This window comes from Gopherus flavomarginatus, chromosome 16, assembly GCF_025201925.1.
Source record: "Gopherus flavomarginatus isolate rGopFla2 chromosome 16, rGopFla2.mat.asm, whole genome shotgun sequence".
NCBI classification, from domain to species: domain Eukaryota; kingdom Metazoa; phylum Chordata; order Testudines; family Testudinidae; genus Gopherus; species Gopherus flavomarginatus.
The window spans coordinates 15667907-15692366 of NC_066632.1; the positions used below are offsets into that span (position 1 = coordinate 15667907).

Sequence of the window (24460 nt, forward strand, 5' to 3'; positions counted from 1 at the left end):
AGCGCAGTGTCCCTGTTCAGAGCAACGGTGCAGGGCTGAGCACAACACGCCACATGCCTCTGCCTAGCCCGAGAGAGGCCCCAAGGTGAGGCTGTGGCATGTCAGGCTGCCTGGGCACCCACTCTCCAAAGGAGACTCCACTCCCACCCAGGGCTGGAGGCCAACAAACCCGCCAGAGCCCCCAACACAAGACTGTCCAGCCAGGGCAGCCCTGGGGACTGTGGGTGCTGAACCGCAACCCACTGATGTCAGGGAAGTTTTGCCACCAAGGCCCATGGGGCCGAGATGACACATTCCCAGAGTGCAGCTCTGGCCAGCCACCCTCTGGTAGCGGAGCCCCCTGGGGCTTATACTCACAGAACAGCCTCCCAGCGAGGCCCACCCAGTCCTGGCATGGAGTGGGAGTTGGGGGGTGTTTCCATTTCTTACCCTGGGTCTCTGCACCATTTGAGGCCTGGGTTCCCTCAGGGCAGAGCAGACATTCGCGACAAGCTCTGAGTGCTCTTCCCCTCTGCAGCAGCCGCGATCACTGGCTCAGGCACAGGCAACCACTAGCCCCCAGCACTCCCCGCCTGGAGACTGCAGTGAGTGATCTGGGGAGGCTGCTGCTGGCTGGGACAATGCTGAGAGCCCTGTGGACACTGCAGCATGCTGGGCCCAGGCTCTGCAAGGCGACGGCTCGAACAGACCCAGACCCCTCTCTGCAGCAGGCAGGCGTCCAGCATTTCCATCTCTGCAGCATGGGCAGGGGCTGAACTCAGGCCCAGAGTTTCCATCACGCTCATGGATAAATATTAACTCAGGTGCTGAGGAGAGAACTCTGGGTCATGCAGCAAAACCCCTCACCCATCCTCAACTGGGTCTGCAGACCCCCGGTGGCTGCTCCTGAGAACCTGAGCCAGATCAACCTGAGCTGTGATGCAGATTGGAGGGGAGCTGGGACTTTTGTCTCCTGGGGGAAGGGGCATCTCCCATGTGGCTGGACAACCCCACCCCCAGCCCACGATTAGGCCTGTGGGGCCTGGCACACACTGCCACACTCTGGATCCCCAGCTGGGGTAAAGGCCCCTGGCAGGAGGAGAGACACCCAGGCCAATCACCCTGGGCCCAGATATGGACAGCAGGGGGAGGCTGCCTGCGCAGCAGCCCAGCATGTTCTCTGATCTGCCCGCCTAGCCACAGCAGAGAGAAGCACAAGGGTCGCCCCCACCTTTATGTCCGTGTCTGCGGTGACGAAGTCCTTCAGCCACTCGATAGGGCCCGTCAGGAACGGGCAGCGGTTGGAGAAGACCTGCAGCAAGAAGAGAGCCAGCCCTTGAGATGGCAATGGACACAGTTCGCCCCCTCTCATGTAGCAGCCCCAGGCTCCCTCTGGGGTGGGACGTGGCAGCTCTTTAACAACTGTCCAGCAGCCAAGTGCAGGAAAGGAGCAATGCAATGCTTGAGGCTCTCCAAGCACCGCACAGGTGTTAGCCAACAAACCCTCCCCACTGACCCCAGAGAGGGGCTGGGGCCAGTTACTGTCCCTGATTTCCAGAGGCCACCTGGGCAGAGCTGCGCAGAGACCTGTCCTAGGAGGGATGTGGGACACTCACCACCCCTGCCCAGCCATGTCCCCAGCATACATGGCGGGGGGGGTCAGTGACTCCCCTCCATCACAGCCTCATAATGCTCCAGGAAGAGTGTGAAAGGCCTGCCCCACACAGCTCCAATGCTGCCTCCCAGGCTGGTGCACAGTGGGGGCAGCCAGCTCCTCCACCCTGGCCTTGAATGCCCCCCCCCAGACATGCTGGCCTAGGCCTCACTCAGTTCCACTCCCCCCCACCCCCAATGGCCAGCACCCACCTCAGCAGCCCACTCTGTGCCATGGAGCGGAAGCTCAGGATCTCCCCGATGATGGTCATTCTTTTCAGCACATCGTCAGCAGCTGGGGGAGAGACGGGGTGGGGGGTGAATTGCGAGGACACACAGGAGACGGGGCTGCAAAACAAAGGGGGTACAACATACCCCTGGGCCTATGCCTGGAAACTAGCACCCCTCACCCCAACCCTGAGCCCCCGTCCTGAGCCTCCAGCTCTGACAGTACCCCTCACCCCAATCCTCAGCCCCCCTTCTGAGCCCCCAGCTCTGCCAGTGCCCCTCACTCCAACCCTCAGCCCCCCTCCTGAGCCCCCAGCTCTGCCAGTGCCCCTCACCCCAACCATCAGCCCCCCTCCTGAGCCCCCGGCTCTGCCAGTGCCCCTCACCCCAAACCTCAGGCCCTCTCCTGAGCCCCTGGCTCTGCCAGTGCCCCTCACCCCAACCCTCAGCCCCCTTCCTGAGCCCCCAGCTCTGCCAGGGCCCCTCACCCCAACCCTCAGCCCCCTCCTGAGCCCCCAGCTCTGCCACTACCCCTCATCCCAAACCTCACCCCCCTCCTGAGCCCCCAGCTCTGCCAGGGCCCCTCACCCCAACCCTCAGCCCCCTCCTGAGCCCCCAGCTCTGCCAGTGCCCCTCACCCCAACCCTCAGCCCCCCCCTTTGAGCCCCCAGCTCTGCCAGTGCCCCTAACCCCAACCCTCAGTCCCACCTCCTGAGCCCCCAGCTCTACCACTACACCTCACCCCAACCCTCATCCCCCTCCTGAGCCCCCAGCTCTGCCAGTGCCCCTCACCCCAACCCTCAGCCCCCTCCTGAGCCCCCAGCTCTGCCACTACCCCTCACCCCAACCCTCACCCCCCTCCTGAGCCCCCAGCTCTGCCACTACCCCTCACCCCAACCCTCACCCCCCTCCTGAGCCCCCGGCTCTGCCAGTGCCCCTCACCCCAACCCTCAGCCCCCTCCTGAGCCCCCAGCTCTGCCAGTGCCCCTCACCCCAACCCTCACCCCCCTCCTGAGCCCCCAGATCTGCCAGTGCACCTCACCCCAACCCTCAGCCCCCTCCTGAGCCCCCAGCTCTGCCACTACCCCTCACCCCAACCCTCACGCTCCTCCTGAGCCCCCAGCTCTGCCAGGGCCCCTCACCCCAACCCTCACCCCCCTCCTGAGCCCCCAGCTCTGCCAGTGCCCCTCACCCCAAACCTGAGCCCCCTCCTGAGCCCCCAGTTCTGCCACTACCCCTCACCCCAACACTCAGCCCCACCTCCTGAGCCCCCGGCTCTGCCAGGGCCCCTCACCCCAACCCTCAGCCCCCTCCTGAGCCCCCAGCTCTGCCAGTGCCCCTCACCCCAACCCTCAGCCCCCTCCTGAGCCCCCAGCTCTGCCAGTGCCCCTCACCCCAACCCTCAGCCCCCTCCTGAGCCCCCAGGTCTGCCAGTGCCCCTCACCCCAACCCTCAGCCCCCCTCCTGAGCCCCCAGCTCTGCCAGTGCCCGTCACCCCAACCATCAGCCCCCCTCCTGAGCCCCCGGCTCTGCCAGTGCCCCTCACCCCAACCCTCAGCCCCCCTCCTGAGCCCCCAGCTCTGCCAGGGCCCCTCACCTCAACCCTCAGCCCCCTCCTGAGCCCCCAGCTCTGCCAGTGCCCCTCACCCCAACCCTCATCCCCCTCCTGAGCCCCCAGATCTGCCAGTGCCCCTCACCCCAACCCTCAGCCCCCTCCTGAGCCCCCAGCTCTGCCACTACCCCTCACCCCAACCCTCACCCCCCTCCTGAGCCCCCAGCTCTGCCAGGGCCCCTCACCCCAACCCTCACCCCGCTCCTGAGCCCCCAGCTCTGCCACTACCCCTCACCCCAACCCTCGGCCCCACCTCCTGAGCCCCCAGCTCTTCCAGTGCCCCTCACCCCAACCCTCAGCCCCACCTCCTGAGCCCCCAGCTCTGCCAGTGCCCCTCACCCCAACCATCAGCCTGCCTCCTGAGCCCCCAGCTCTGCCAGTGCCCCTCACCCCAACCCTCAGCCCCCTCCTGAGCCCCCAGCTCTGCCACTACCCCTCACCCCAACCCTCACCCCCCTCCTGAGCCCCCAGCTCTGCCAGTGCCCCTCACCCCAACCCTGAGCCCCCTCCTGAGCCCCCAGTTCTGCCACTACCCCTCACCCCAACACTCAGCCCCACCTCCTGAGCCCCCGGCTCTGCCAGGGCCCCTCACCCCAACCCTCAGCCCCCTCCTGAGCCCCCAGCTCTGCCAGTGCCCCTCACCCCAACCCTCAGCCCCCTCCTGAGCCCCCAGCTCTGCCAGTGCCCCTCACCCCAACCCTCAGCCCCCTCCTGAGCCCCCAGGTCTGCCAGTGCCCCTCACCCCAACCCTCAGCCCCCCTCCTGAGCCCCCAGCTCTGCCAGTGCCCGTCACCCCAACCATCAGCCCCCCTCCTGAGCCCCCGGCTCTGCCAGTGCCCCTCACCCCAACCCTCAGCCCCCCTCCTGAGCCCCCAGCTCTGCCAGGGCCCCTCACCTCAACCCTCAGCCCCCTCCTGAGCCCCCAGCTCTGCCAGTGCCCCTCACCCCAACCCTCATCCCCCTCCTGAGCCCCCAGATCTGCCAGTGCCCCTCACCCCAACCCTCAGCCCCCTCCTGAGCCCCCAGCTCTGCCACTACCCCTCACCCCAACCCTCACCCCCCTCCTGAGCCCCCAGCTCTGCCACTGCCCCTCTCCCCAACCCTCACCCCCCTCCTGAGCCCCCAGCTCTGCCAGTGCCCCTCACCCCAACCATCAGCCCGCCTCCTGAGCCCCCAGCTCTGCCAGTGCCCCTCACCCCAACCCTCAGCCCCCCTCCTGAGCCCCCAGCTCTGCCAGGGCCCCTCACCCCAACCCTCAGCCCCCTCCTGAGCCCCCAGCTCTGCCAGTGCCCCTCACCCCAACCCCCAGTCCCTTTCCTCACCCCACCTGCTATTCCCCACCTGAGTCTCCTCTCCACTCAGCGCTCATTGCAGCTCAGCCCTGAACTCCATCCTCAGCTGTCCATGGATTGGGCAGGGGGTTCAATGCAGATGCCAGGGACGGGGCAATGAGGGGGGAATGACACTTACACGTCAGCCTGGGCAGCAGTGATACCATCTGCTCTGGTTTGTAGAAGTTGGAGCGGATCTGCACCAGCACGTCCATGTTCTCACTCACCAACTTCTGCAACAGACACAATCACAATGGTAAACGGGGGCCAGCCAGAGCCGGAGCCAGCCAGAGCCAAAGCCAGCCAGGCCCGACTGACCCAGAGTCAGAACCAGAGCCAGAGCCAGCCAGGCCCGACTGGCCCATAGCCACCCAGAACCAGAACCAGCCAGGCCTGACTGGCCCATAGCCAGCCAGAACCAGAACCAGCCAGGCCCAACTCACACAATGCCAGAACTAGCCAAACCCAACTCACCCAGAGCCAGGGGCTGCTGCCATGGGAATCTTCCCTGATATCAGTATTTTGCCCAATGCCAGCACCTCCGGCTCTGAAGGGAACTCCCAGACACTGATGTACTGAGCTATCACATGAACCTAGGAGTGGGGGCCCAGTGTTCCCCATAGTTAGCTGGGAGCTGATGGGATATTATCCACTGGGAACACAGCAAGACAGTGACAGGTCTGGCAATAAAACCCAGGAGTCCTGGCTCCCAGCTCCCATGCTGCTCTATCCTACTAAATCCACACTGTTCCCAGGGAACCCAGGAGTCCTGGCTCCCAGACCCCCAGCTCTAACCCGTTAACTCCACACTGCTCCCAGGGAACCCACGAGTCCTGGCTCCCAGCTCCCCAGCTCTACCCTGCTAACTCCACACTGCTCCCAGAGAACCCAGGAGTTCTGGCTCCCAGCCCCCCTGCTTTACCACACTAACCCCACACCGTTCCCAGAGAACCCAGGAGTCCTGCCTCCCAGCCCCCCTGCTCTCCCCTGCTAACTCCACACTGCTCCCAGGGAACCCAGGAGTTCTGGCTCCCAGACCCCCTGCTCTACCACACTAACCCCACACCACTCCCAGGGAACCCAGGAGTCCTGGCTCCCAGACCCCCTGCTCTACCACACTGATCCCACACTGCTCCCAGAGAACCCAGGAGTTCTGGCTCCCAGCCCTCCTGCTCTACCACACTAACCCCACGCTGCTTCCAGAGAATCCAGGAGTCCTGGGTACTCTGCTCTAAGCACTGACTCCCGCTGCCTGCCCAGCCCGTAGCCCTGGGGAGTTGAGTGCACCCAGCAGTGGCTTCTCCCGCCCCAGCCTCCTACCTTCAGCTCCACCACCTGCGAGGTGACGTGCCACATGAGGTTGTCGCTCAGGAACTTCATGCCATAGGGACCAGCAGCTCGGCCAGCGCCCGCATCTCTGGGGGAGGGGAGCGGATCATACACAGAGTGTTAGCTCCTTCTGGCCTGCTTGGGTCACACCCAGCCCTCACACACCCCAGAACAGCATGTCCCAGCACCGGGCCTCCCAGTCTCCAGCCAGCCAGACCAGCTCACTCTGAGCCAGCCGTCCCGCCACCACGCATCCCCAGCCCCAAACCCAGGGCCGTCCGGCTGCCATGCATCCTCAGCCTCATCCCCAGAGCCGTCCCACCGCCGCATATCCCCATCCCCAGAGCCGTCCCACCGCCGCATATCCCCATCCCCATCCCCATCCCTATCCCCAGAGCCGTCCTACCACTTTGCATCCCCATCCCCACCCCCAGAACTGGCCGTCCCGCCGCTGCATATTCCAACCCTCAGCCCCACAGCCAGCTGGCCTGCTGCTGTGTGTCTCCATCCCCCGTCCTCAGGGCCGGCTGTCCTGCCACCACGCATCCTCACCCCCGTGCCCAGAATCATCCAGAGCCAGCTGTCCCACCGCCATGCAGCCCCCTCTGCATCCCGCCGTCACGCGGCCCCATCATCAGTGCATGGAGCTGCCGCGGCTCACCTGAGATGTCTGAAAACTCCTCTGCACTGAAACTCTGCTCCCACTCCCTGGGGACACTGATGAAGGCCTGCATGGCTGGGGACAGCACAATGGCCCCAGTGCTGGCCTGGCGCAGCAGCACCTCCAGGTACCTGCATGGAGCCAAAAAGCCTCCACTTACACCGGACAGCCAGGCCCAGCACTGTTCTCCCAGCCTGCTCCGAATCTGCCCTGCCAGAGCCCAAACTCCCTTGTACCGGTGTGTGAGCACGGGATGGGGCTGAGGGGCACTGGCAGAGCTGTGTGGGGAGCTCAGAGCTGGGCTAGCAGGGGCTGCGGGTCGGGAATGAGTGGCACTGGCAGAGCTGAGCAGGAGCCCGGAGCTGGGATAGCAGAGGGCTGTGGGTCGGGATAAGAGGGGAACTGGCAGAGCTGAGGGGAGCCTACAGCTGGGATAGCAGGGACTGTGAGTCGGGATAGAGGGGCACTGGCAGAGCTGGAGGGATAGGAGCACAGGGCTGGGATAGCAGGGACTGTGGGTCAGGACTGAGGGGCACTGGCAGAGCTGGAGGGATGGGAGCACAGGGCTGGGATAGCAGGGACTGTGGGTCAGGACTGAGGGGCACTGGCAGAGCTGTGTGGGAAGCTCAGGGCTGGGATAGCAGAGGGCTGCGGGCCGTGATTGAGGGGCACTGGCAGAGCTGGGGAGAGCTCAGGGCTGCGCTAGCAGGGGCTGCAGGTCGGGACTGAGGGGCACTGGCAGAGCTGGGGGGATCCAAGGGCTGGGATAGCAGAGGGCTGTGGGTCAGGACTGAGGGGCACTGGCAGAGCTAGGGGGGAGCCCAGGACTGGGATAGCAGAGGGCTGTGGGTCAGGATTGAGGGGCACTGGCTAAGGGAAGCTCTCACATGGGCAACCTGTTCACTTGTTGGCTCTAGAAGTAGGTTTTTGTTCCCTCTCCTCCCCGGCCCTATTTGCCCAGAAAGTGCGAGATCAAGGGGCCTGACTGTTTCTCCCATTACTGTCCCCATGCTGGGCAGGGCCACCCGTCGCTCTCCGAGCACCGGCTTTCCAGCCCCATGAAATCCCACCAGGTGCACAGAACCACAGAAATATGGGGCTGGAAGGGACCACAATAGGCCACATAGGCCAGGCACAGAGGCAGGACAACTGGACCATCCCTGACCGGGATTTGTCCAACCAGTTCCTACAAACCTCCAGTGATGGGGATTCCCCAACCCCCTCGGAGCCTGCTCCAGAGCCCAGGGACCCCAGAAAGCTTTTCCCACTATCTAACCGAGATCTCCCTGGCTGCAAACAGCGGATTCCTTCATGTCCCATCAATGCACATGGAGAACAACTGGGCCTCGGCCTTCTTTGGAACAGCCCTGACCGTAGCTAAAGACTGGTGTCAAGTCCTGCCTTGGTCTTCTCTGCTCTACACTCGACATGCCCAAGACTCTCAACCTTTCCTCATAGGTCAGCTTTTCCCACTTCCCCCATCCCTTCAGGCATCTCCCAGGCTCTCCTGCCCCATGGCTCAAGGATACCCAGGGCTCTCTCCTGTCCGGTGGCCCAGGCCAGGCTGCCGCCAGCCCAGGCACCCACCAGTTGGTGTAGATGGTGGTGAGGGTCTGCTCCCTGCTTGAGTCCAGGGGTTGTGTCTGCTGAAGCAGGACATTGTGGATGATGCAGCTGGAGTCCACGCACGTGAACTGCCCCAGTGACTGGATGAAGGCAAGGTAGGAGCGCAGGCCAGCCAGCACCTCAGAGGGCCACGCAATCTCCTGCGTAGCCTGGTTGTAGCTGGCCATCCACACGAAGGATCTGTAAGGGGATGGGGGGCTCAGAGGGGGCCCCACACAGACCCCCGAGTGGATCTGCTGAGCCCACAACCTCCCCACTGAAAGCACCCAGCCTCACTCCCATGTTCCCTGCGGCCTGAGGGCCATGGACAGGGAAATGCTGCATCCCCCTCCCCACCCGCCTGCCTGAGGGCCATGGACAGGGAAATGCTGCATCCGCCTCCCCACTCGCCTGCCTGAGGGCCATGGACAGGGAAATGCTGCATCCCCTCCCCACCCGCCTGTCTGAGGGCCATGGACAGGGACATGCTGTGTCCCCCTCCCCACCTGCCTGAGGGCCATGGACAGGGAAATGCTGCATCCCCCTCCCCACCCGCCTGCCTGAGGGCCATGGACAGGGAAATGCTGCATTCCCCTCCCCACCCACCTGCCTGAGGGCCATGGACAGGGACATGCTGTGTCCCCCTCCCCACCTGCTCGAGGGCCATGGGCAGGGACACTCCACTCTGCCATCCCCACCCGCCCAAAGGTTGTGGGCAGGAACGCAACGTGTCCCCCTCCCAGCCCATGGGCCATAGTCAGGGACCCGCCGCACTCCCATCCCCGCCTGCCCGAGGCCCACGAGCCATGCGCAGGGACACGCCGCAGCCAGCCAGCCAGCCAGCCACGGGGCCTACGGACCTGTTGAGCTGCGTCTCCAGGTGGCTGCTGAGGTATTCGGACGGTGTGACCATGTGCTCGAACACGGTGAAGCTGGGGACGTGGTTGATGCTCAGGGAGAGCTCGCCCAGCCCCTGGTGCAGCTTGTCCATGCTGGGGGCAGAGACGCCGGCATGGTCACCGCTCGCCGCAAATGGCTCTGGAGCCCGGGCCCCTCCCCCACACCTGTCAGCCCAACGCACACTAGCTCCCAGACCCCAAATGTGGTGGGATCATTCAAATGAATGGGAAAGTGGGCAGCCCAGATGCCTGGGTTCACTGCCACCTCCGCTCCGAGGGGCGACAGGCAGCCCAGATGCCTGGGTTCACCACCCCCTCCGCTCCGAGGGGCGATGGGCAGTCCAATAAACCAAGTGTATCTTGGGCAATGGAAAGGCTGGGAGTGCTTATGAAGGGCCAGGTACCAGTATCGCTTCCCAGATCTGAGCCATCAGCCATTCTGGGGACCCACTGCCCGGTTACCCCAGCCATCTGAAGCACAGGGGGAGGAGTCCTCTGAATGGGGAGAACCCTCACCCCCAAGGGATGGCAGAGCAGCTCTAATGCCCCTTGGGAGACCCCCATGTGGTGGGCTTACTTGCTCACCATGATCCGGTCCTTCCTCTGGCTCTCAGCCCCTGGCTTGTCCCGCTCCGGCTCCCCCTTCTTGGGGGGCTGCTTCTGGGCCTTCTTGTTCTGGGCCTTGCTGATGGTGGAGGCGCAGTGTTTGGGCAGCAGCTTCCCAGGAGATAGAGATGGGGGCACTGAGCGAGTGAGGGGCTGGGGGCTTGGAGGGCCAGGATTTGGCAGCCCCCCAGAGGCACATAGGGTCCCCTCCCCCCGCACCCCAGTTCTGGTGCAGGACACATCCCACCTGCCTGGCATCTGGCTCGTCTTGCCACGGAGCCACTGGCCACACTGATGCCCACCCCCACCGCCCCCAGGGCTCAGCAAGCAGCAGTCACTGGCCATTTGCTCCCCGGCAAGGCTACATGACTCCAACCACGGCCATCTCCATAGCCCCCAGCACCAAACAGCCCCGCAGGGCTTTGCCAGCCTGGAGAGCAGCCTGTGGAGGGCCGGCCACAGCCCTCAGTCAGCGCGCCCAGATGGCGAGCAATCCTGGTACATGCAACTGCTGCTGTGCACTCAGCTGGCACCTCAACAAGGTACCCCACCCAGCACCATGCCACTCCCTGTGCCCTTCACCTGCCCACCGAACCCCCAGCTGGAAGCAAACCCACCCAGTGCCATGCCATGTCCCATAACCCCCTTGCTCATTGACGTGCCCCCAGTCTGGCAGCTCCTCTGGTACTGCCCAGCCCCATGCCCATGCCCCTCACCTGCTCGCAAAGGGGCCCCCAGGCTGGCAGCTGCCCTTGGCACCGCCCCAAGGGTACAAGCTCCTCCGGCACCCCCAGCACCATGCCACGCCCCTCACTTGCTCGCAGAGGGGCTCCCATGCCCCTAGTCTAGTGGCTGCCCCGGGGAGGGGACCCCCTGACACCATGCCGCACCCTTCACCTTGTTGCAGAGGTGCCCCCAGTCTGGCAGATCCCCCAGGCACCCCCCGGCACCATGCCACGCCCCTTACCTGCTCACAGAGGGGCCCCCACACTGGCAGATCCCCGAGGCACCCCCTGGCACCGTGCCACACCCTTCACCTGCTCACAGAGAGGCCCCCATGCTGGCAGATCCCCCAACACCCGCCGGCACTGTGCCACACCCCTCATCTGCTCACAGAGGGGCCCCCAGTCTGGCAGACCCCCAGGCACTCCTCAGCACCATGCCACACCTCTCACCTGCTCACAGAGTGGCCCCCAGGCTGGTAGTTCCCCCAACATCCCCTAGCACCATGCCATACCCCTCACCTGCTCGCAAAGGGGCCCCCAGGCTGGCAGCTGCCCTGGGCACTGCCCCAAGGGTACAAGCACCTTCGGCACCCCCAGCACCATGCCACGCCCCTCACTTGCTCACAGAGGAGCCCCCATGCCCCCAGTATAGCAGCTGCCCCAGGGAGGGGAACCCCTGACACCATGCCACATCCTTCACTGGGTTGCAGAGGGGTCCCCACACTGGCAGATCCCCCAACACCCCCCAGCACTGTGCCACACCCCTCACCTGCTCACTGAGTTTGCGCTGCTCGGCACATGTGCCCATGACGCAGTTGGCAGCCTGCTTGGCGATCTCTTCCAGGAAGCTGTTGCATAGACCCAGGCTGCAGCCCTTCAGGTGGGGATACTGTGGAGAGAGGCCAGGGACGGCTCACGGCTCTGCTCCCCCACCTGGCACCTTCCAGCCACAGATCCCAAACGCCAGCCACTGAGCTTCTTACCCCATGGGGGAGGCAACCCTGCCCCTCCCCCATGCGCTGCCCTGTGTCCTCCCCCTGCTCCTCACTCACACATCTCCATGCATGCCTGCCCACCCCTCCCCCCCCAAGTTGTCCCCACATGGATCATCATGCATGCCCCCCGGCCCTCCCAAAGGGGGGGTGTCTTCTCCTTTATATTGCCATCCATGTCCCCATGTCCCCCCTAAATCCCCATGCATGTCCCCCGTACCTCCCCGATGCATCACCATGGATGCCCCCCAGGCTCTCCCCAGGCAGTGCCCCTCCTCATACATTACCCCCTCAGCTACACACCTCCTCTGGACACATGGGGTGGGTGCAGCGGGCAAAGTGGCTGCAGACGAGCGGGAAGACGATGGTGAAGCGCAGCATAGCCGGCTCCTCCATGGTCAGAATAAACAGCTTCTCGAAGGGACGGATGTAGAAACTGTCGGGGTAGAAGGACACATCAGCACAGGTGGGGCAGAAAGAGTCTGTGTGTGCGCACACGTCTCTCCATGTAGGTGTGTGCATGTAATTCCATGTTTGTGTGTGTGTGTATGTGTGTGATTCCGTGTACATGTGATTCTGTGTTTGTCTGCATGTGCGAGTCCATGTGCATGTGATTCCATGTTTGTCTGTGTGTGCGTGTGCTTTTCCATGTAGGTGTTTGCATGTGATTCTGTGTGTGTGATTCTGTATTTGTGGGTATGTGTGTGATTCCAGGTCTGTGTGTTTCTGTGTTTGTGTGTGTGAGCATCTGCCTTTCCATGTAGGTGTGTGCATGTGATTCTGTGTTTGTGTGATTCCATGTGCATGTGATTCCATGTTGGTGTGTATGTGCGTGATTCCATGTGTATGTGCTTCCGTGTTTGTATGTGTGTGATTCTGTGTTTGTGTGTGCGTGCATGTGATTCCATGTGAGCAGCACCACCCCAGCCCCTTCACATCGCTTAGAGGCCTGGATCCCACTGGCTGCTGTGCCCTCTGCAGCTGCATCTCAGTCCCTCATACCCTGGATCAGAGCCAGGTTCTGGGGGGTGTGGGTCTGAATGGGCCAAGCACAGGGCTAGAAGCCAGGCCTTAGGAACACTGTTGGGCTAGCTGCACCAACTCTTCCTGCCCACCATCTGACTGTCCAGTGCTCCCAGAGAGACCCCTGGCCAGAAAAGTCAGTGAACAGGCCTCACACCACGGCTCCAAGGGCAGTAGATCCTCTCCCGACCAAATGGTGCGACGGGGAAACTGAAGCACTGATGGGGTTGAGGCAGGCCCAGGGCTGGCCCATGGGCTCTGGGCAGTGCTGGCCTGCATGCACCGGGCACTGCGCATACACACCAGAAGGCCGACAGGTCCGAAGTCTCCACTACCAACTCCTCCAGTGAGTCCAGCATTTTGGAGTGGAACATGATGAGGTTCATCACACGGCCCATGTCCGGGCTCTCGCGCAGCTGCATGGGGGCCTTGGCCACACTGCTGTAAGCCTTGGAGGAGGCAGAGAAGGGGGTGAGAAAGAGCCCAGCCCCAGGGCTTGGGGCAGCCACATCACCACTCCCCCACCATCAGCCCTGCAGCTCCCCCAGTCGAGCAGAGCGACTTTGTTAGCTGCCAGGACAGGGCGCTGTGCACTTGGTGCTGCTGGCTCCGAGGTCAAGCGCCGCCAGGAGCGGTTCCACCAGCTCCCGCTCCCAGCTGTCCTTCCCATGGGCCTGTGGCTGGGCAGGGGCTGCTCCCAGGGCAGAGGAGCCCAGAGCCAGGCCATGGCCCTAGTTAGTGAACAGAAATGGAGCAGAGCTGATGTGGATGTGGCGGGGGGTAGGGTTGCCAACTGTCTGCTCCAGGGGTCGGCAACTTTTCAGCAGTGCTGTGCTGAGTCTTCATTTATTCACTCTAATTTAAGGTTTTGTTTGCCAGTCACACATTTTAACGTTTTTAGAAGGTCTCTTTCTATAAGTCTACAATATATAACTAAACTGTTGTTGTATGTAAAGTAAATAGGGTTTCAGAACGTTTAAGAATCTTCATTTAAAATTAAAAAATGCAGAGTCCCCTGGACTGGTGGCCAGGACCCAGGCAGTGTGAGTGCCACTGAAAATCAGCTCGCGTGCCGCCTTCGGCACACGTGCCATAGGTTGCCCACCCCTGGTCTACTCGCACAAACCCAAATGCCTTTGCCCTGCCCCCTGTCCCACCCCTTCTCTGAGGCCCCACCCCCACTCACTCCAGCACCCTCCCTCCATCGCTCGCTCTCCCTCACCCTTCACCCTCACTCACTTTCACCGGGCTGGAGCAGGGGGTTGGGGTGTGGGAGTGGGTGTGGGCTCTGGGCTGGAGGGTGGGGTCGAGGGTTGGGAGGGGGCTCCAGGCTGAGCCTGGGGCAAGGGTTTGGGGTGCTGGAGGCATCTGGGCTCTTGCAGGGAGATTGGGTGGGGGAGGGGGCTGGGGCAGGGGGTTGGGGTGCAGGAGAGGGTGTGGGGTACAGGCTCCGGCCAGGCAGCACTTACCTCATGTGGGTCCCGGAAGTGGTGGTATGTCCGGCAGCAGCTCCTAGGCTCAGGGATGGCCAGGTGGCTCTGCGCACTGCCACTGCCTGCAGACACCGCCCTCCCGGCTCCCATTGGCCATGGTTCCCTGTTCCCAGCCAATGGGAGCTACAGAGTTCCTGTTCAGGGCAGGGGCAGCGCGCAGAGACCCCCTGGCCCCATCTCCACCTAGGGGATGCAGCACATGCCAGCCGCTTCCAGGAGCGGCACGGAGCCAGGGTAGGTAAAGAGCCTGCCTTAGCCCCAGTGCACCACTGACCGGACTTTTAGCGGTCTAAAATCTCCCAGATTGGTTCAGTCGCCTCTGGGAGATGGAGCCTGATTCCGGGAGACTCTCAGCCAAACCGGGAGGGTTGGCAACCCTAGTCGGAGGCTGGGCTGGGTGCGGGAGGTCAGGGGTTGCCGGTTGCAGCCTGTCAGGGGGCTGAGCAGGGAAGGGGAGGGCTTGCTGATGCGGGCTTGGCAGGGATCTGGCTGGGGAGGGGCTGTTGGTGCAGGCCTGGCAGTGGGTTGAGCAGGGGAGTTTTTGCTGGTGTGGGCCTGGCAGGGGGCTGGGTGGAGTGTGTGCACCCTGGCAGATGCCCAGCCCCTAATGGGGATGCAAACATCTGGCGAGGGAGTTACCTGCAGCCGGAGCTAGTCCAGGCAAAGCCCTGAGAAGTCGAACTTCTCCTTTTTGTCCACTGCAGGAAAGAGAACCAGCTTTAGAGAGGCGTCAGCAGCTCCATGAACAGGGGGCTCTCCCCTCTGAGCTAGGGTTGCCAACCCTCCAGGATTGTAGTCTCCAAGAATTAAAGATTAATCTTTAATTAAAGATTATGTAATGTGATGACATCTCCAGGAATGCATCCAATCATAATTGGTAACTCTACTTTCTGTGTTCCTGCCCTCCAGCGGCAGGGGCAGAGACAGGGCCTTGGAGGGGGTGGTGAACCCAGCCATCCGGGCTGCCCACTTTCCCACTCATTTGAATGATCCACTCAATGTGCAGCGCCAGTGGCAGTCAAAAAAGCTAACAGAATGTTGAGAATCATTAAGAAAGGGGTAGATAATAAAACAGAAAATATCATATTGCCTCTATATAAATCCATGGTACCCCACACCTTGAACACTGCATTCAGATGTGGTCACCCCATCTCAAAAAAGATATATTGGAATTGGAAAGAGTACAGAAAAGGGCAACAAAAATGATTAGGGGTATGGAACAGCCTCCATATGAGGAGAGATTGATAAGACTGGGACTTTTCAGCTTGGAAAAGAGACGACTAAAGGAGGATATGATAGACGTGTATAAAATCATGACTGGTGTGGAGAAAGTAAATAAGGATGTGTTATTTACTCCTTCTCATGACACAAGAACTAGGGGTCACCGAATGAAATTAATAGGGAGCAGGTTAAAACAAACAAAAGGAAGTATTCATACAACACAGTCAACCTGTGGAACTCCTTGCGAGAGGATGTTGTGAAGGCCAAGACTATAACAGGGTTGAAAAAAGAACTGGATACGTTCATGGAGGACAGGTCCATCAATGGCTATTAGACAGGATGGACAGGGATGGTGTCCTTAGCCTCTGTATGTCAGACCCTGGGAATGGGCGACAGGGGATGGATCACTTGGTGATTACCTGTTCTGTACATTCTCTCTGGGGCACCTGGCATTGGCCACTGTCGGAAGACAGGATACTGGGCTATATGGACTTTTGGTCTGACCCAGTATGGCCGTTTTTATGTTCTTATGTTCTGGGCTGGAGCTATGGCCTGGTGCCTGCACACCGCATGGAGGGACCTGCTGCTCCGGGTGCAGCAGGGAGCCGTGGGGGCACCTGCGTAGCTTGTTTCAAGGCGAGAGATGACAGGGTGCTGACGAAGGATGACATGACGATGGACTCCTCCTCAGGGCAGACGGTCAGATTCTGAAAGAGATGGGCACAGTTTAGGGGGGCTTCTCGCAAGCAGCGGGGCGGGCGCATTCTGGGGTGTGGAGAGCCCATGGCGATGGCAGCGTTCCTGCCCAGAGATGGGGCTGGCTAGTGCAGGGCTCCCAAGCCCCAGGGAATTTTCCCATCCCAGGGTTGCATGTCTCATTGTCGGGGTCCTGGCTGCATGGATCTCAGAGCCCTTCCCCTCAGCGTACCTGGATGATATCGCTGAGCAGCAGGGCGTCGAAGCGAGCCAGGTACTGGATGTGGTAGCGCTGGATCACTGGGCCATGCCTGTGCACCAGGGTACGCAGCTGCTCCATGAGGAACAGCAGCTTGGCGATGTGACTGCAGCGGTGACAAGGGCCTGGGTCAGGCTCCTCTGAGGGAGGCAGTGCTGCACCCGGGCTCCTGCTGCCAGAGTCACTGGGGAAGCAATCCCACAACCCTCCCCCCATATCGCCGCACCTGGGGGCGGGCAGAGCTGGATCCGAATCTGACAGCTCCAGCTGGAAACAGGGTACCCAGGGCAGCCCCGTGCCCACCACAGTGCCATGGGACTCCTGCCATCCCCCCACGCAGGTGTCCAGACAAGTGCTGACCAACCCACCGGCCAAGCGTTCCCCTCTAGATTCCACGCCCAGCAGGGACCCCTCTGACCACTGAGTCTGAGCTCCTGAGCACCGCAGGCCACAGGACTTCCCCAAATACATTCCTGTTCGAACTCGAGCAGACCTTTTCGAAATTGCCAGCGGTGGAGAACCCCCCACACTCCTGAGTAACCTGATTTCATTATTTCCAGCCTGAATGTGTCTAGCTCAGGGGTCAGCAACCTTTCAGTAGTGCTGTGCCGAGTCTTCATTTATTTATTCTAATTTAAGGTGTCGCATGCCAGTCAGACATTTTAACATTTTTAGAAGGTCTCTTTCTATAAGTCTATAATATATAACTAAACTATTGTTGTATGTAAAGTAAATAAGGTTTTTAAAATGATTAAAAAGCTTCATTTAAAATTAAATTAAAATGCAGAGCCCCGCAGACTGGTGGCCAGGGCAGCGTGAATGCCGCTGAAAATCAGCTCGCAGGTCGTCTTCAGCGACCAGCCGCTGGAGCACGTCAGACGTTTGTCTGCTAGACTGAGGAGCCCAAATGCACCTTTTCCATTTCCCCAGCGGCAGGTACTAGGGACTGTGATCCAGTCACCCTTTGACCTGCTCTGTGTGAAGATAATCCACGGAGAACCTGAAGTGTTTCACCAGAGCATTTTCCAATGCTACAGGGAGCTGCTTTAGCTCTCCTGACAGCAGTCTGGCCTGCAGTGCTGGGGCTGCCGACTCCCCAACCCCCAGGGCAGGATCCACAGCGTCTCCTCTTCCCCGCAGGGTTCATTTCCCATCTCCCCTCGCTTGCTCTTGGCTCACATCCTGTCAGGCCACGCCAACCAGAGCGGCTGCCACTTGGGCCTTGCAGCAGCTGCACCCCCTTTGCACACCTGTGCTGGGGTATGGGCCATGCGCTTCTGGCTGAATTGGGCACAGGATTGTCACCAGGGCCACAAATTAATGCCATGTCACTTGGTTCAATTTCCTACCCCCAAACCAACGCCCCCATGCTGCTGGCCCTGAGCAGAAACCCCAACCTTCTCGTCTGCCCAGGGGGCCCATGGGTCCAGTGCACCCCACTCAGCATGGGGCCCACACAGACTCCCATATCTTACAGTGAATAGTGTCTGTCTCCCCCACACAAGAGCCAGACACCCTCTAGTGCCTGTCCCTTTCAAGAACCAGGTCCCTCACAAGTGTCTACTCGCCACAGAGCCAGACCCACTACGGGCCTGTCCCTCTCAGGAGCCAGATACCCGCCCACATTGCCTCCCCTCCCCAGAGCCAGACCTGACCAGTGCCTCCCCCTCTCCACGCCAGACACCACAATAGGCCTAGCCCCACACACGAAGCCAGCCCCCACCAATTCCCCGACACACAGAACCAGACCCTCCCAGTGCCGGTCCCTCCCCCAAGCAGAGCCAGGCACCCTCAGGGTCCTCCAGCCCCAATAGCCAGACCCACCCAGGGACTGGCCTACCCCTGACAGAGCCACCACGGCCTGTCACACCCAGAACCAGACCCACCCAGGGACTGGCCTGCCCCTGACAGAGCCACCACGGCCTGTCACACCCAGAACCAGACCCACCCAGGGTCTGGTCCACCCCGAAGATCCAGACCACCCCAAAGCCAGTCCCTACCCCCCACTCCCTGACAACCAGACTTCATCTTGGACCACCACCCCTTGCCCAGGACGCCTCAGGTCCCATCCTCCCAGTCCCACCCCGCCTCCTGCAAGCCTGGCCCTGCCCTGACCTGGCAGCGTAGTCCTCAGGGGTCTCGGTGACATGCTCAGCATGACGCACCAGCCAGTTCACCTCGTCGCGGCACAAGGAGAGCGCCACGAAGACGCAGAGAGCCTGGCAGGGCGGAGATCGGTGGGGTCAGCTCCAGGCAGGGCTCACAGGCACCACCGCAAACCAGACAGTAAACAGGGGAGGGGCCATCAGAGCCAAATAACCTCCCCTCACGGGCAGCCAGGGGCATGGGGTCATTCAGGGCTACCTGGGATGGGGGGAATCACTTCACAGGGGTAACGGAGAGGAAACAAACCTCACGGCATGGCCCCGCAACGCAGGCAGGCCCACACGTGCCCTGGCGGGTTTACGTCTGTGTCTGACCATTTCCTCCCTATGGCACTGCAGAGGGACGAGGGGGGCTCTGCTGAGAGCTAAGAACTGATTGTCCTGGTATTGCCAGACCTTGGTACAGGAAATTATGTCTGAGCTGTGGGACACGTGGGCTATTAGGCTCCAAAGCCGAGGGCGAGAAACTTGTCACAGGACCGGGGACAAGGGACAGCCTGGGGCTGAGCCCGTTGCCTCACTGCGCAGGGAAGATGCACCCTTGAGCCTACCCAAGACAAAGAAACCCCAGGGGACATCTCGGCCGAGGGCCTGAGGCTCAGACACTGACTGGGACTGAACAAGAGACGAGAGGGAGCACAGCGGGAGATTGGCCAGCCGTCTGGAACTGCTGGAACCGGAGGAGCGTTGCATGGTCTGACCATCGGGTGAGACCCCTTGTCCCCCCAGACCTGGGACTGCAGGGCAGAGACCGGAGCACTCCCTGTCAGTGTGACTGGCAGGATGTGGGGCAGAGGGGCACTGGACATAAAAACACATGGCACCACAGGGACCATACATGTTCACACACATGCACACGCATGCACACAGACACGCTCACTCCCCTTCCCAGTTCCAGCCCCGCCCTGCCCCCTCACCTTAGGGCCCAGCAGCCCCGGCTGGTGGCTCAGCAGCACCTCCAGCTCCCGCACTGCGTTGCGTAGGAAAGCCCGCAGGTTCCGGTGCAACTGGCCACTGTGCAAGGGGGGGCAGGTGATTGCGCTGGACACTGCACTGCCCACCCCCACCTCAGTTCCATGCCCACCCCACAGCCCAGCCCAGCCCCAAGGTGTCCAAGGCTGCTCACTCCATTGTGGATGCGGCTACAGCAGGGCCATGCAGGGGGGTTGGGTGGGGCAGCCACATCAGGGGAGTAATGAGGGGCAAATATCTCTCATCCCTGAAACCAGTGTGGGGCTGGGACAGCAAGGGCCATGGGTCGGGCTTGAGGAGCACTGTCAGATCTGGGAGGGAGCCCAGGGCTGGGATAGCAGGGGCTGTGGGGCAGGACTGGGGGCACTGTCAGAGCTGGGGGGGAACCCAGGGCTGGGATAGCAGGGGCCGTGGAAGGAGACTGGGGACACTGTCAGAGCTGGAAGGAAGCCCAGGGCTGGGATAGCAGGGGCTGCAGAGCGGGACTGGAGGCACTGGTAGGGCGGTGGTGGAGGAGCCGAGGGCTGGGATAGCAGAGACTACCGGGGGGCAGGGGGGACTGGGGGCATGGGTAGGGCAGTGGGGCAGGACTGGAGCAGCACGAGGTGCTGTGTGTTAGCAGAGGCGTGTTGGACGCCTGCCCTGCCCACACTGCAATGGGAACTGACCAGTGCCAAGGGGACCTCCCCACCACAGGCACTAACCCCCATCCCCATGGATGACCCAGGACCCAGGTGTGGATGGTGCTCAAGGCCCAGGCACCCTTTACCTGTGTGTCACAGCGTGCTCCTTGCACTCCTTGACATCAGTCGCCGGCTTCCCGTACCTGCAGAGGGGGCGAGAGTGAGTACTGATCACCAGGGCAGCCCCCAGCCAGCCCTGACCCCCGGCAAAGCCCTAGCACAGCCCCCAGTGCAGCCCCCTGAAGCAGAACCCCTGGCACCGCCCCGAGCGCAGCTCAGCCTCCTCCCATCCCCAACCCACCAGATTCCAGCACAGACTTTGCTGCATGTGACAAAGTGGGAATTTTCTGTAATATTTCTGATGCCTGTACGTGCCTCAGTTTCCCCCAGACTGTGCATTGCTACCTGTGAAGAGGACAAGGGGTAAGTTTGCACTCGGAGCTGGCTAAGAGATGAGGCAAGGAGGGAGGGTTGCCTGGCTAGCTGACCCTGAAGGTCACTAAAAGTCTGGCTGAGGCTGACCCATCTCAATGGAAAGCCCAGTCACCAGGACAGTGACACCTCATGCCCAGGGCCAAGTGGGAGGAGCAGGCTCCTCTGGAGAGCAGGCCTGGGCGGAGGGGAGTGGGTGACTGAGTGTTGGCTGCTGGAAGGAACTCCCAGCCCCTGGGAGCTGAGGAAGGGAGGAAGTCAGAGAGGGAGACATGAGGCCTGAAAAAGGAGCTCCCTGGGGCCCCGACCTGGCCAGGTCAGCCTGTGCTTTCCCCTTTGGGTCGCTCTGCTGAGGACTGCAGTACTGGGCTCCAGGGGACACAGCTGGGCTGAGGGAGATGGGGAAGGGACGTCCAGCTCTGATGAGGGGACCCAGCAGCACCAGGAGCCTGGCTCAGGGAGCTGCTGAGCAGAGCTCCCAGGGTGGGGCAGGAGGGCTGGAGCCCCGAGCGTCAGTCTCAGGAGGCTGGGAGGCCCCATGGCTGCCCTGGAGGAAGTGAGACCACCTTGGGGTCCAGCACATTAAAGGGGTCCCTCCAAGGGCCTGTCCCAAAGCTGGGGTGTGGCACCGATCCTGGGAGCCGGGACACTGTACTAGTCACTTTGGGTGCTCCCTGCCCTTCCCCTGGGGATCCCCCTCCAACCTTCACCAGCCACCCACCCACACCAGCTGCCCACTGCCTCCCTGCCACTGCCCTGCCCTAAGCAGCTACGCTCCACCTCCCTGCCAGACGCCCCTTGCCCCCACCACCTGCCTTCCACCCCCAACCTGCCTTGCCCCAGCAGCCACCCTCCATGCCCATGCCAGTCCCCACGCATGCCAGCACCCCCCACCTGCTGCCCCCCCAGCGCCCTGTTACCCTTTCAGACGGCCGAAGAACTCCTCGGTGACCTTGTGGAGCTGCAGGGCATTGTCGTGGATGAGGCTGATGTAGGGCGAGCCCTGCAGGCCCAGCTTCCACAGCTCCAGGCACTGCGGGTTCGAGCTCAGGCAGCCGTGGCACAGGAGGAAGCTAACTGCAGGGAGGGGCAGAGGGGAGGGATCAGGGGCACAGCAGGGAGGTGAGGAACACAGGGGTGGGGCGGCGGGGGGCAAGGGGCACAGGGGCATGGCAGGAATGCAGAATGTGGCAGGTTAGGAGAGGAGGTGGCAGGAGCGAGGGGCAGAGGGGCTGGGGCGACAGGAGCGAGGGGCCCCGGGGTGGGGCATGGCAGGCATACAGTAGGTATCAGGGCGCAGGGAGGAGTCAGCAGGGGTGAGGGGCACAGGGGCTGGGGCAACAGGGGTCAGGAGGCACAGGGGGTGGGTTTGCAGGTGCATGGCAGGGCACTGGGAGGAAGCGGCAGGGATGAGGGGCACTGGGTGTGGGGTGGCAGGGGGCGAGGGACCCTGGGGTGCGGCATGTCAGGGATACAGTAGGTGGCAGGGGTGAAGGGCATAAGGGTACAGGAGGGGAAGGGGCATAGTGAGGGGGATGTCAGGGGCACAAGGGGCACAGAGGAGCCACCAACCCCAACTCCCCATCCTGCCCCCTCCCATCACCAGGGGGCGAGCAGGCACTGCCAGGCATCCAGAGGTCAGCAGACGCGGGTGCTGCTGGGCCAAAAGGGGCAGCGATCCCCAGCACCAAGGCCCCTGATTGGGGCTGCTAGTGTGAGATAATGACCAGGGCTGGGCAGGGGTCCGGGGCCGGGCTCCTGGCTGGGCTGGGCATTCTCTGGTCTCTGGTGCTTGTAACCTTCAGAGAGGTGGGACCTGCCTGATCCCCCAGGACCAGGCAGGTGACGTGATGAGTGCTAACCCTTCCCTGCCAACTGCCTGCCCACCACACTGGGAGCCTCGTACTGTGAGGGGTGCGTATGGGGATGGGTGGATGCCAGGTGGGGCATGGGCCCCCCCGAGGGCCCTTCCCACCAGGTGCAGAGTGACTTACTCAGTATCCAGCGCTCGATCACCTCTAGTGACAGGTACTCGCAGGCCGTCTGTGGAGAGAGGGGCCGTTCCTCAGCATTGCTCTCCACGGCCCTTCCCAGCCACTCGCCAGTAGGAACGGACATGGGCAGAGCCGCTGTCCTGGCTCTTGACCCTCACTACCCCCTTGGCCCTGTGAGCTGACCCAGCCCCCAAGTCCCCATGGCCAAGCACTTGGGATCACCGGGTCCTACATGAATGGCTGCACCAAGAGTCACCCTGGCATGGCGACTGCCCTCGCTCCTGTCATAACTTAGTCCCAGATTTGGACCTTAGCGTCCAAAATATGGGGGTTAGCATGAAAACCTCCAAGCTTAGTTACCAGCTTGGACCTGGTACTGCTGCCACCACCCAAAAAATTAAGAGTGTTTTGGGGCACTCTGGTCCCCCCCAAAAACCTTCCCTGGGGACCCCAAGACCCAAATCCCTTGAGTCTCACAACAAAGGGAAATAATCCTTTTTCCCTTCCCCCCTCCAGGTGCTCCTGGAGAGCTACCCAGAAGCAACCTCCGTGAATCTAAGCAGAGGGACTCCACCCTCCCCGTTCCCAGTCCTGGAAAACAGAATTACTTCCCTTTTCACTCAGAGGGAATGTAAAGTCAGACTAGTAAATCTAACACACACAGATCTCCCTCTGACTTCTTCCTCCCACCAATTCCCTTGTGAGCTGCAGACCCAATTCCCTGGAGTTCCTCACTAAAGAAAAACTCCAACAGGTCTTAAAAGAAAGCTTTATATAAAAAAGAAAGAACAATACATACAAATGGTCTCTCTATATTAAGGTGACAAATACAGGGTCAATTGCTTAAAAGAATATTGAATAAACAGCCTTATTCAAAAAGAATACAATTCAAAGCACTCCAGCAACTAGAGACATGTAAATACAAAACAAAAAAACCAACTTTGTACTTACAACTTGGAAACATAAGATTAGAAAGCAGGAAATAGAAATCCTACTCATAGCTGAGAGAGAGGCAGACAGAAGACAAAGAACCCAGACACAAACTTTCTTCCACCCAGAGTTGAAAAAATCCGGTTTCCTGATTGGTCCTCTGGTCAGGTGCTTCAGGTTACTTTTTTTGAGGTGAAAGAGACATTAACCCTTAGCTATCTGTTTACGACAGCTCCCCACAGAGAGGGATTGGCCATGCATGCTGGGAGTCCCTACACTGGTCCCTACACTGCTGGGCAAGGTGTGGGGGTCTGTCCCAGCCCCCTGGGATCCCCTCAGCTGGGCGAGCCAGCTGCGGGCAGAGCCATCATACAGTGTCCTGCGGGCAACACCCCTTGAGCTCTGCACCCCCAGGCCCCGGAAGGCCAGACTCACAACATCCGAGCTGGCCAGGCTCAGCATGGTGGCCGAGTTGCTGATCAGGCTCAGGAGCTGGTCGCTGCGCCACTGCTCGGCTGACTGGTTCCTCCGGACAAAGAGGAAATGGAGAGACAGAAGTGCACTGGTGACAGCCTGGAAGGGGCAGGGGGCAGTTAGCAGAGGCAGCAGCAGCAATACAACAGCTACAGCTACAACTACGCAACCTCCTAGAAGGAATGCTGGGGGCCAGAAATGGGCCCGTAACCATGTGCTGCTCTCAGGTGAGGATAGCACCATAGGGGGCCTGGGGCCAGGCATAAAGCATTATGTGGAGCTAGGTTTGGGGCTGGATGTCAGGCCAGACCTGCTGGGGCAGGTTCAGATCTCAGCTGCCTCTGGCTGCGAATCTGGAGCGAGCCAGGAGCTGTCCATACCACATCTCCAGTCTCACACACATTGCCCCACAAGCCGCGTCCAGCCCCTCACGTGCACTGTCAGCATAAGCACATATGCACACCAGGCCAGGCTGGCACAACTGCATGCCAGCTGTGC

The 24460-nt window shown here is 61.4% G+C and overlaps 1 protein-coding gene across 1 annotated transcript in view; it reads right to left on the reverse strand.

Annotated features, from left to right (window-relative positions):
- Positions 1 to 1234: 1234 nt before the first annotated feature.
- Positions 1235 to 24460, reverse strand: part of LOC127035564 (nck-associated protein 1-like) — a 47982-nt gene continuing 24756 nt past the window's right edge. Inside the window, 21 exon segments of the mRNA XM_050925585.1 lie at positions 1235 to 1291; positions 1846 to 1927; positions 4943 to 5036; positions 6124 to 6197; positions 6200 to 6220; positions 6794 to 6924; positions 8381 to 8599; positions 9259 to 9390; positions 9875 to 10014; positions 11398 to 11517; positions 11924 to 12056; positions 12947 to 13092; positions 14776 to 14853; positions 15975 to 16064; positions 16286 to 16418; positions 18428 to 18531; positions 19395 to 19491; positions 20219 to 20275; positions 21485 to 21641; positions 22559 to 22607; positions 23924 to 24061. Of these exon segments, the coding sequence (XP_050781542.1) occupies positions 1264 to 1291; positions 1846 to 1927; positions 4943 to 5036; positions 6124 to 6197; positions 6200 to 6220; positions 6794 to 6924; positions 8381 to 8599; positions 9259 to 9390; positions 9875 to 10014; positions 11398 to 11517; positions 11924 to 12056; positions 12947 to 13092; positions 14776 to 14853; positions 15975 to 16064; positions 16286 to 16418; positions 18428 to 18531; positions 19395 to 19491; positions 20219 to 20275; positions 21485 to 21641; positions 22559 to 22607; positions 23924 to 24061 (2223 nt within the window). The 3' untranslated portion in view covers positions 1235 to 1263.